At 47.5% G+C, this 12150-nt stretch overlaps 1 protein-coding gene across 2 annotated transcripts in view; it reads left to right on the forward strand.

The window, feature by feature from the left end:
- The first annotated feature begins 573 nt into the window (after positions 1 to 573).
- Positions 574 to 12150, forward strand: part of FMN1 (formin 1) — a 370459-nt gene continuing 358882 nt past the window's right edge. For both annotated transcript variants that reach the window (XM_036268755.1, XM_036268764.1), the window contains exon 1: positions 574 to 2537. In XM_036268755.1, the coding sequence (XP_036124648.1) occupies positions 695 to 2537 (1843 nt within the window). In that variant the 5' untranslated portion in view covers positions 574 to 694. The remainder of the gene's footprint in view (positions 2538 to 12150) is intronic.

Here is a 12150-nt window from a genome sequence, read left to right on the forward strand (position 1 = left end):
TTAGCTCTTTTGGAAAAATATATGAGTTGTGTGCAGAAGAAGCTCCAAATTTGTGACTGACTACCTTTCCCCCACTCTACTGTAAGTTAAATAACATCAAATCTCAGAAGGTGCTTTTTGGACATAAGTCAAAAAGGCTTCACTTATTTTTGCAAAGTGATATTCCAAACACAAGTTATTAAAATGCCTATATTCTCTAAGGGTCTCAGAGTCCCCCTGCCTCAGGATTTCTGGGAGGTACATTAGTTCTGTTTTCTAGAAGAACATAAACTGAAGTCTAGTGAAGTTGAGAGGCCTTCGGTATACAGTGAGTTCCCATGTGGGGAGAAGGAACTTTTTTCTTGGGGCTAAAATGAGAGCATTCTCCTCTCTCTCAGCCATAGAGAAGCTCTGCTGGTGGAGGGCGGGAGAGGGCAGGGGGTTGCAGCCCGCCTGCTGGCTGATGCCTGGAGTGGGCGGCAGTCAGCCAGAGAGGAGGGCTCGTCATGGTGATGCTGGGATTTATGTTGGTGTGTGATTTATCCTCTCTGTTAGACAGGCTACTTTCTTCTCCTGTTCCTCAGGCAGCCTCCCTGCTGGAGATGACTGTCAGCTGCTTTCTCCGCGTAGCCACCGTCACATGCCCCAGCTCCGGAGCCTGGGACGCCTGACCACAGACCAGCATCTCTGAGGCATGAATAATTAGGCAGGCATAATGGAAGGCACTCACTGCACCCTCCAGTTGCGTAAGCCCATTACCGAACTCTGCTACATCAGCTTCTATCTTCCACGGGGGGACGTCAGAGGATTTTCATACAAGGGCACCGTAACTCTAGACAGATCCAATAAAGGGTTTCAGAACTGCTACCAAGTCAGGGAGGGGTCAGACATCATCAGCCTCAGCCTACAGCCGGACGAACACCCAGGCGACATATTTTTCAAGGAAACTCCCACGAAAGACATTCTAACCGAGCTGTATAAACTCACAGCCGAGAGGGAGAGGCTGCTGGCCAATCTTCTGAGCTCGGACCACATCCTGGGGATCACGATGGGGAACCAGGATGGGAAGCTGCCGGAGCTGTCCGTGAGCCTGGCCCCCGAGGACGACTGTTTCCAGAGCGCTGGCGACTGGCAGGGGGAGCCCCTCGTGGGCTCTCTCAATAAGAGGAGCACCCATGGGAACAAAAAGCCCCGGAGGTTTGGTGGAAGGAGAGAGAGCATGGAGGTGCTCCCGCAGAAGAGGACAAGAAGAAAAGGTCATGGGGGCCAGGAACTGGCTCCTCCAACGGGGAGGGACTACATCTGTTCTAGCAATTCCCTTCCTCTTTCTCGAGCAAGGCCTCACCTTGATCTTCTAGAGGAGAAAGGCAACTTGCTCCCGAGTAGGCCACGTACCTCTTCCCTGCACAGGACAGAGAGCTGCCCCCCAGAGATCTCCAGGACGCCGGACCCTGACCCTGACTTTGGGAGCTTTGGGCTGGCTTCAGAGGACACTGAGCTTGGAAGAGGGGGGCTGCCCCCTGAGTGCAACTCCTCAGAGCAAGGGGGTGGTGGTGTAGGGGGGCTCCGGAGGGCACCTGGCAGCCGGGCGTCGCAGCAAACAGGTTCCTCTATAAATCACGAGCATCCTGAGAAGCATCCATACACAGAGAGGGGCCAGAGGGAGAAGTCTGCTGAGTGGACTCACAGGAAGAAACCTGTTTCCAAAGTGGTGGCCAAAGCCCAGGATCTGACCGCTCAGGTGCAGAGAGCGGTTAAAACACGTCCTGAGGGCGAAGGAAGAATTGCTGTTGGCCCAGCGGCCCAAGCTGAGTCCATACCCAGCGCAGTCCTGCTCACCCTCCCAGCAGCCAAGGCTGGGGCTCATGGTTCCAAGCAGCGGGGCAAGGAGCAGCGAGGGGACGGGTCACTGCAGTCATCAGCCTGGGAATGTCCTCCAGCCGGCACCGAGGGGGCAGTGAACAAGGTCCTCCTGAAGGTGATAGAGAGCGAGAAGTTAGTTGAAGCCACTGAGGGGAAGAGGCTGGGCTTCCCCCTCAGGAGGACGGCCCCCCACACCCTCCCAGACACCAGAAGCAGGAGGAGAGCTGGGCGGTCTGTGAGTGGCCACAAGACCTTGTTTCTGGATCTGCCCCGCAGCGCTGGCCCCGACTCCGCACAGGGCGGAGGTGATGAGAAGAGGCCGTGGCCCCCGGCTCTGGGCATGGTATTTAATAATTCATCCTCTCCGTCTGGCACACACGGGCGGCTGTCACCTGCTTCCTCGCCTCTACCTCCAAGGCTCCCCAGCCCGCAGCAGCATCGCAGGATCCTCCAGCTGCCTGGCAGGAGGGAAGCCGCTCTTGATGACTCTCCTGGGCGAAAGAGTGGTACCGTCTCTGGGTCCACCTCTGTCGACACCTTGGAGCCATCATCCTCCGCGAGGGTCACGGAGGCCACAGGAGCCAGCCCCGCCTTCCTCGGAGCAGACCAGCCTCGGTTGGCGCCTGGGGGACCTCTGGAAACGAGCTTGGGGTCCGGGAAGATCACAGCTCAGACTCAGCGCCAGTCACCCCCAGGTCAGTCCCTGTTTAAGATGCTTTACCTCTGTTTTTTTTTGGGGGGGTGATTCACAAACTGCTTGTGCTATTCAGAGATGGGAATGAACAATGAACCAAAAATTCCTGGGCCAGTCGGTCAGTTCTCCTTGTAGCAAGGAAACTGGGAGTGGTCTAGGGGAGTGTAGGATTGTGAGGACGGTGTTGGCCTCCCGAGTCGGGGGTGGAGACGCTTCCAGAGCAAGACTTTGCGAATGTCTTTACTTTTTATTTTATTTGGGGTGTGGGGGAGGTGCACCAAGGCTGCCTCCATGGTGGCTAAACACAGGACTCTGAGGGAACAGGAACAAACGGGCAGAGAGAAGTAGGGGCGTGTTGCTGCCTTTGTTGCAAACACTGGGGGACTGGCCCCTGGACCAGGATTTTGCTGCTGGCGCTGCTGAGTTTGCTGGGATTCTCAGAGCGGAAGAGCAGAAGCTCCCTGTGTCTTGGCGTCAGTCTGTGTTAGAGGATTTGTTTTCCTTGGTAGTAATCGCCTTTGTAATATCATTGTTTTATGACAAAACCTTTTTTTGTTTTTTTTGTTTGTTTGTTTGTTTGTTTGTTTTTACCAGAGGAGTGGTGAATTCAGTCTAGTTGGAAGAGACTTAGTTCAGATTTGTTTATTCAACCTGTTTTGTTTGCTTTCCTAAAGGAGCCCAGAGTGATGCTCACTCTGAAGCCACAACTTGTGTACAGGTTAGTGCTGCTACGGGTGCAGCAGCTTCTCTTCCGCAAAAGGTGCCGAAGAGGTGATCGGGCTTGTGTGCTTAATGCGATTTAAAATTTTACTTGAACATAATTTGGGGGGTTCATAATAAAGTGGGTTCAGTAAGACAAAAACGACCGTGTAAGAAGTGCCGCTCCTGTCTACATCACATGTTCCGGGCCAGCGTGGCCAGGTGCTCGGGGTCCTGCGTGCCCTTGCGTAGGTAATAGGTTCTTTTTCAGCAGCCCTTGAGCAGCATATGGTCAGTGCACTGTCCAGGGAATAGTTTGTAACATGATATATGGTCTCTCAAAGGCTCCAGCAAACATCAAGGCAATTTTTTTGCGATAAAAAATATCTATGTAGGAAGGAAAAACTTCCAAAGCTTTCTGTCCAGTTTGAATTCTTGACATCTTTATAAATTTTTCTAAATCATGATCCAGAGGGGTGGTTCTTAAAAAAAAATAAAAAAAAATTGTGGTAAATGGTTTCCCTTTGTTTTCGTGATACACTGATCTTAGTTTGATAAGACTTGCTTCTTTTGTAATATAACCAATCTGCTCACCAAGATTTTATAACATGTATCCTTAAACCCTAGTGAAGAGAATTCATTTGCCCCGTGCCTACTTCAAAATATTTGGGAGGGAGCTCTGCCCACCCCTCAGGAGAGAGGCTTTTGCAGACAAGGCTGTGGTGTGCCTGCCTTCACTCTGACGGCTCTCCTTAGACATCACCAGAGTCTAGGATTCTGTGTGCCCCTCTTCCAGAAACTACAGTAAATACACTGAGCGTCAGTAACTCTTTTCCCCCTGATTCAGAATTATCTTTTTATTTTATTTTGTGGTCCTCTTTCTATATAAATTTATTGCGAAAGCCGCGTCATACCTGGCTCACGGAAGGCAGAGGACATTCAGTTTCTAGGTGGTTGGCCGTGAGCCCACTGAGGGGCAAGCTCTACAGATGGTCCCTTTTCCCTTTCGCTCCCCCCATACAATTGCGCAGAACCATTCCCTTTACGCTGGTCCCAGATCTCCCGTTGGGATGGTCGGTAGCCCTCTCAGGAGCCAGTCAGTGGATTCGCAGGGATTCCTTGGTAGAAAGACTGCCTGTGCTTCTAACTTGATAGAAGGAGCTGGACAGGAAGAGGGGAACAGGAGTGAGGAGCGGCCACTTTTTCTGGCATGGATAACTTCCCTTCAGCTGGGACCTTCCCCCACGACACCCTAGCAGTAGCTCTTACCATGGCCCTCCTTTGAAAATCATGAAGGGAGGGAGTTCTCCAGAGAGCGTCTGTGATCTGTGTCCTGTGCTCCTCACCCCCTTTCCTCCCTTTCATTCCACTTTTCTCACCTGAGGATAGAGGGTATTTTTCCATTTATCATCAGACAGAGTGGACGGGAGAGAGAGAGAAACATTGATGTGCGAGAGAGACACATCAGTTGGTAGCCTCCCTCACAACCCTGACCGGGGCCAGGGACCCAACGACAACCAAGGTACGTGCCCTTGACCGGAATTGAACCCAAGGCTCTTTGGTCCACCAGCTGACACTCTAACCACTGAGCCATATCGGCCAGGGTTCATTCCCCTTTTCTGTAGCCACTTCATATTGTGGATCCTTCCGTGACTTCCTGCCGCTGGCAGGTCCTGTCCCAGAGAATTTTCCTGCTCCCAGCTGCCTTTGTCTTTCACTTGTTCCTCCTCCCACCTCCTCCCAGCAGAGGCCTCCGGCAGTGCCCACAGCCCAGAGGAGGGGTCTGGAATTCACTTACTGTCGCCGCACGGTGGCCCACTGCCTGTATCCACCCCCACCCCCTTCTCCCCGGTCAGCTGTTACCAGGTTGAGTTTGTGGACAACTGCTTCCCGTGGAAATAACATGCAGGAGTTTTACTGAAGGGATGTGAATAGCACTATTGAAAGCCCCCATTCACTGCTCAAGGAAGAGGTTAGTCAGACAAAAGTAATCAGATCCCTTTCCAGCTGGAAGACTCTTAGCGTGATGGACAAGGAGCGGTGTCCAGGGAAGAGCGAAAGCCGCCTCTTCTCACCAGACCGAGCCGTGAAAGCCATCACATCCGCACAGGACATAGCGTGAAGGTGTCACTGAGCCTACCGGTCCACGTCCTGCTGGCTTTGGACTTTTCCTAACTCTACGTTCCAAGGGGTAGGCACCGGGATTTCTTGTCTGGCAGTGATGTGCTCAACTAGAGAATATAGTAACAATGAATAGTGGCCAGATTTGTGTCTTCGTCCCCTCCATCCTTTTCTTCCCTCCTGCACCTTGGAATTGGTTTCAGTCTTTTATTTGGGGACGGAAACTGCTGTAGAGTGTCCCCAAGCCCCTGTGGAACATATTCTCTCCAACCTTGAGGGACTCTAGTCGTGCAAGCCGGCTCTGCGGGGCTTTGGGGCTGGGTTCCTTTCTGTTTCCATGGGTCCTCTCACCTTTGATCTTCAGTGGACCCTTCTAAAGCCAGGAGAGTCACATGGAACTTGGCTCACCGTCCGCGGGAGACGTCCCGTGCCTCCACATGCGCCTCAGCAGTCTCGTGCTCTTCTCCTCTGATGCCTCCTGGTGACGGAGGCATGTGCCCCAGGCGCCGTTCCTCTTGGTGTTGTGAATCATTTGACCAGTTCTTGTGCCCGTGAAAAGAGGTTGTTCATGTCAACCGACTGAGGGTTGAGAGGCACTCTTGTTAATAGATTTTACTGTGCCTAACACTACTGTCGAAACTTGGATTCCTCTCTGGATATATTTATGGGGAGTAGATGTAATTTCTTCCTAAGTTAATATTGAGGTCTGATGCAAGTCCAATGAAATTGTAAAGAAGCTTTACAACATTAATGGACACGTGCAGCCATTTAAGACGATTATAGAAAGTGGATTACTGTAGAAAGTATATAGAAAATGATCTGTAATTAATGTTAAGAAAGAAAGAAACATTCAAAAGTTGCATATACTATCTTATACCCATGTAAAACAAATATAAGAATTCAATCGACAGGAAATACATTGCTATAGACCTTTAAGAAAGTAACAGGCTGGTGACTGAAAGTATATGTAACATTGACCTAGCAGCCCCAGTTATAGGGATTTAGCTTACGTAAAGAGATGCACTAGTCAGAATGTATGCATGAGGGTATTTCTTGCAACATTGTATGTAGTGCCAAACATAGCCGGAAAAAGGTTTGGATGCCCATCAGTAGAGACATAGTTAAATAAATTATAGTATATTTATACTCTGTATTACTATGAGGTTACTTAAGGTAGTGAACTCGATCTATATCTAGCAAGCTGCAAAGTAACATATGGTTTTTCTCAAGACAGTGTCGTCTTCTGCATATATAAGCGTTTAGGTTGGGTATGGGTTTGACTCTCATGGAGACAGATATAGACACAGACTGGCCAGGCTGTTCACATGCTTTATCGAGGGGCAAGGCAGGGAGATGGTGAGGAAGGAGGGGAAGGGGAAGGCTCGCTGGTTGTAGTGAATGTATCACTTGTGAATTTTAAAGAGTGATTTTAACCACTTTTCACTTTATTTTATGATTTTTTAAATATTTTTTTCTTTATTGATTTTAGAGAGAGAGGAAGGGAGAGGGAGAGAGAGATAGAAACATCGATGTGAAAGAACATCAACTGGCCGCCTCCTGCATGCCCCCCACTGGGGATCGGGCCCACAACCTGGGCATGTGTCCTGACCGGGAATCGAACTGGTGACCTCTTGGTGCCTGGGTCGATGCTCAACCACTGAGCCACCCTGGCCAGGCTTAACTGCTTTTTAAAGAAAGTAATATACCTAGAGTGATTGTGTGTATGTGTGTGTGTGGTAGGATTGTGGCTAAACCACACTTTTCTGTGCTGTCCCCATGTGCGTGGATGAGCGCTGAGACACAGCGTTGTCAGGAAGGGGGTTCAGGCTGCCCCAGGGCTGTGGGAGCAGTACCCCAAAGGACCAGTCAGGGAGGCAGGGCGGGACGAGAACCGCAGTATCCGGAAACCAAGAGAAGGCCGTTCAGAAAGGCTCCTACATTAGACTGGGTCCTGACAGGTCACAGACATCCCCAGGCCTGAAGGAACAAGGGAAACAGAAGTCCCTGCAACTCGACAGGGGAGTTTAATGGAGAGGACCTCGTGGCAGGAACAGTGGCCTGTGGTGGAGGCACCTGACGGAGACGAAGCTCTGGGAATAAACAGCATGGCCTCGCTTTTCTTTGATCTTCTGCCTGGAAACCTCCTCTAACTGAACCAACCAGAAGGCAAAGTATAAAGGAGTTGGTACATGTGATCTATAAGGTCAGCCTTCTGGAGCCAAGAGCATGTGGAGAAGGGTGGAGAGAGGACCTGGAGGAGCAAATGGGAAACAAGATGATGCAGATAGATTGAGCCAGGAGGACCAAGAAGTGTAGAAAGATAGAAGGATCTTTTAAATGAGCAGCAAGGTAAAAGAGATAAGTGCGTGTGTGTGGTATATGTTCTGTTATAGAACACGGGTTGTTTTGATAAAAAATAATTATTGCACTGTGTCATTTCTTTGCCATATGACCTTTCTACCTCTCAATTAATTAGGTTAACTGTCTTATTGTTTAAAATACAAAAATAGAGGAAGTGAGAGAAATAGACGATCTCGTGATACAGTTTTCAGTCTGTGAATTCAGAAACATCTTGTTTTTAAATACAAAGCTCTTCTATTTATCAGTGATTGACAACACATTGTGTGCTTGGTTGCTTTTTATGTAAAAATATCTTCCCCAATGATACCGAATTAAGAATAACTAATTTGCTTATGAAATATGAAATAGATTTTCTACCAATGAACAATTTGTATTTTGAGGTCAGTTTCTGCCAAAAAAAAAAATAAAGTGTTTCTTTCATTCAAATTGTTTTCAAAAGGGAACATGATTTAAAGTCCAGGACCACAACCAAGATCTGATGTTTTAAAATCCCAAACCAGCTTTACGGAAGCGAATTCTTTCCCAAGTTAATATCCAGTTGTGCGTTGAGGATAGCACCTTCTATTGAATAGTTTTCATTTGTCTTTTTTCTATTCTTAGAATCAGAGTATAAGATTTAAAGCAAGGATGGCAGTCTGTGGTCCTGGGCCAAACACATCCATCTGGAATAATTCTGAAGAAATATAGAAATGGCAGAATTAATACTGTGACTAAAAGTAATAGCCAGGGAAACATCTAAAAGAGAATACCATTGTAAAAATAAGAAGAGATTACAATTTGAAGAAATATTTATTGCATATGTACAGGTGCAGGCAAAAGTAGGTTTACAGTTGTGAGTACATGAAACACAGTTTATTATTATTTATTAACTATTGTATTATTTTTCATACAAAAAACTATACACCTACTTTTGCCTCATCCTGCATTTTCACATGAATCAACTATTCTGCCTCATGGCATCAGTTGTTGGGCATAAAAAAGGACAAACTTTATGTCTGGCCAGTGTGGCTCAGTGGTTGAGCGCTGACCCATGCACCAAGAGGTCGCCGGTTTGATTCCCGGTCAGGACACATGCCCAGGTTGTGGGCCAGATCCCCAGTGGGGGGCGTGCAGGAGGCGGCCAATCGATGTTCTCTCTCATTGATGTTTCTATCTCTCTCTCTCTCTCCCTTCCTCTCTCTCCAAAAATCAATAAAGAAAAAGAAAATTTTAAAAAAGGACCAACTTTAAAGGTTATAATTGAACGACAAATTGATACAAAACAGTACTGAATATTACATGTGTGTGTTTGTTCTTCATGGACTCTTCTGGGAGAGGGTGTTTTTGGAAACCAGACACTAACTCTGGGGCTACTTTCTTCCACGTGATAGTTTTTATCAGATAAATGACCTTCGCTGTCCATCTTGCTTCATTTTCTGATCACGTGCAAGGATCGTACCTCCCATTAGTTCTTAAATAGGAATCAACCCACGCTACTTAACACAATTTGTGGCCTCTGGGTTGTGATATCAGGCCGTATCATCCCCCCAGAGCTCCGTGGTGCTCCCTGGTAGTCAGCTGCCTGCCATATCACGTTCCAGAGGTTCTTCATCTCACAGACGTTCCCAGGAGTGTTTTCCACAGGCGTGGACTGCTCCAGCACAGGGGACCAGAGGCCTTCTCTCTGCCCAGTGCCTTGTAGGAAAGAGCTTGAACCTGGGTCCCACTGGGATCCAGATGTATGTAGGAGGTGGAGGGACCTGTGGGGTCTTTGAAGGAGGAACAATAAACGATGGACAATGAAGAATCGTGAGGGCACACGTGTAGGCTAAAGGTCTGTGCACAGAGATTTTCTCAAACTCCTGCGAGGGCCTCCACTCCAGGAGGAGGGGTCTTGGCATGAAGGGAAGGAATACCTTTGTCATCAGAAGCCCAGTGGTTTTGCAGGTGGAAAAGCTGTTCAGAGAAGCAGAAACTTTCTCTCTGACCAGAGGGAGAGCTTTGGGGTCTGGAAGGGGTTGTCCGCAACCCAAGGGCAGCAGAATGAGAGTGACAGAGCCCGGGGGCAAGGGCAGCAGGCTCCCAACCACGGAAACTGGTGGCCCCCTGGAGGGCATAACGGGGCAGAAGAGCCTGAGACAAGACCTGACTTCCTGCCAAGCAAGCGAGTGAGGGCTTCAGACACTGAGAATCAGATTTTTGTGATTCATGTGACCCGGTTCTATTCACAGTAAGGCAGTCTGTTGGATCAGCTAGGCTTCACATATATTTTTTCTAACATGTTATGATAGAGGTTTCTTTGTTTGCTTTAAGCCTCAGTTAAAATTTCGACTTTGAGTTTTGCATTTGGGAGGAGAGCCCCAAAGTAATCCTGTGACTGTTAAAGCTGTTGGTTTCCAGGTTGGCCCGGAGGAACCGAGGAGAGAGTAAATAACGTCTGTGGCTCGAGCCTAAACATGGGCTCCTGGGGTTCAGACATGGGTCTCAGCACGTGTGGATAATGAGAGGGTTACACCTGTCAAGAGCGTGTTGCTCGTGTGCTCAGAGGATTGTCACAGGGCAGAGCTCATCCCAAGGAGAGCAGGATTTAAGCACATGAAAGGGGACCAGACTGGAGGTGCAGGGGCAACAACAGTAAAAACAGCATGACGTGTGCCCTCCAGATTTTGTGCTGACCCAGCTCTCGGGGACTCGTGCCTGGGGGGGAGGGGGAGAAGACTGCAAGGGAAAAGGCAGTGTGTAAAGTTAAAGAGTCATTTTGCTAAAATGTCCTTAAGACATCGAAGACAGGGTCTGCATAACAGCATAACAGACTTGGGGACGAAGAGGTCCTCCTACTCCAGGTGCTGGTGAAGCAATGTGACCGGGAACCTGGTGGAATGAACCAGCCTTTGCCTCACAGTCAGGAGACGTGGACAAGTGGGCGCTAGAGCCTTGGGAGCCCATCTGGCGCCTTGGTGGCAACAGCCCTGGCGACCATGCAGCAGCATCAGAGGCAACAGCACAAGGGAGAGCAGTGGTGAGGGTGGGGGATTGCATCATGAGCACGTGATTCGGAGAATGATTAGGAGAAACTGTAGGGGGAGGGGAGCACCAACATAGGTAGAGCCAGAGAAACAGTGATTTTGCACCTGGTTGCACCTCCCCTGACTGTATTTGCTGGGGAAAATTACATCAAATTTATAGGGTTCTTTTGAGAATCAAGTAACATAATGTTGATGCAAATACTTCGTAAAACATTAGAAAATAGTAGCTCTATTACAATTACAGACCATTGTTGAATCAGAGGTCCAGAAAGGATTTTAATAACATTTTAATTTACTCCAATTTTTTTTGGTGTTTTTCAGTGATGAAATGGTGCTACAGAGAATAGCTCACAGCTGGTTATTCCATGTGGATATTTCTTATTTGGTCTCAATGGAAGTGGCTACTTCTACTGCTGTTTAAGTCACTTATATAGCTTTTTGTTTGTTTGTTTGTTTTTGGACTCTGATTGTTTTCTGTGGGTTAGTGTTGATTTTCCACCTAATTTGTAAAAAACTTGGTGGTAGTGATCATATATGATACTTCTGCTGTACTCTTCACACAGTCTAGCTTAAAATTGGCTCGCTCAACTGCTTTTGAATTTAATCAGGGGAGTTTTATTTTTAATTAAAGTAAGTAAAAAGAGATTACAATTTTATTTCTAATACTAATGTCATTCCATTATGAAATTGTAATTTAAAGGATGATATAGCATGAGAAAAACCAAAGTCCCCTGTCTTCCTAGCAATGATCTCTGAACCATCTGAATTCACATCTTCCCCCTGCAAAGTTTTTTCAGTTGCTTCAATTAATAGTAATTTGCCCCTCCTGATATCCATATCGTGTGTGTGTGTGTGTGTGTGGGTGTGTGTGTGTGTGTGTGGAGAATAAGCTTTGTACCTCTATTACTGGCATCTTATTTTAGCACATATATTTTTATAATATTTTCTCACTGTTTTCTATATCAACTTTGAATTCCCATCCAGCTTTTGAATCTGTCCCTCTCTTGTATTTTGAATGGATGATGTGCAGTTCCTTGAATAGTATGTCACAAGGTAGCCAATCTGTACTGATTTAATTAAATTTTTTGGTTGTTGACTTTAATTAAAATAGACACCCTCTGATTTACAAGTGACAAGGTTGTGACTTTGAGTGACAGATTGTCCCAGGGGTAGCTAATAGAATGGCTGAACATTCCTTCGGCTGATGGGCCCTATAGCAGAGTGAAGTGGGTTTGTCCCTGCCACATTCCTTGGGTCTCATCTTCGTGTGGAGCCTGTCCCTGCTGGTGATAGAATATATCACAATTGAAACAGATGCTTTCTTATTTTTATTTTTTTAAAAGGCGTCCTCAAAGACAGTGTCACGCTCATCATTATTGCCCTAGAGTCAGGTTCAATAATTGACAATTTGTTCAATGAATGTTTCGT

This window comes from Molossus molossus, unplaced genomic scaffold (assembly GCF_014108415.1).
Source record: "Molossus molossus isolate mMolMol1 unplaced genomic scaffold, mMolMol1.p scaffold_m16_p_1, whole genome shotgun sequence".
In the NCBI taxonomy this organism is placed as follows: Eukaryota; Metazoa; Chordata; class Mammalia; order Chiroptera; family Molossidae; genus Molossus; species Molossus molossus.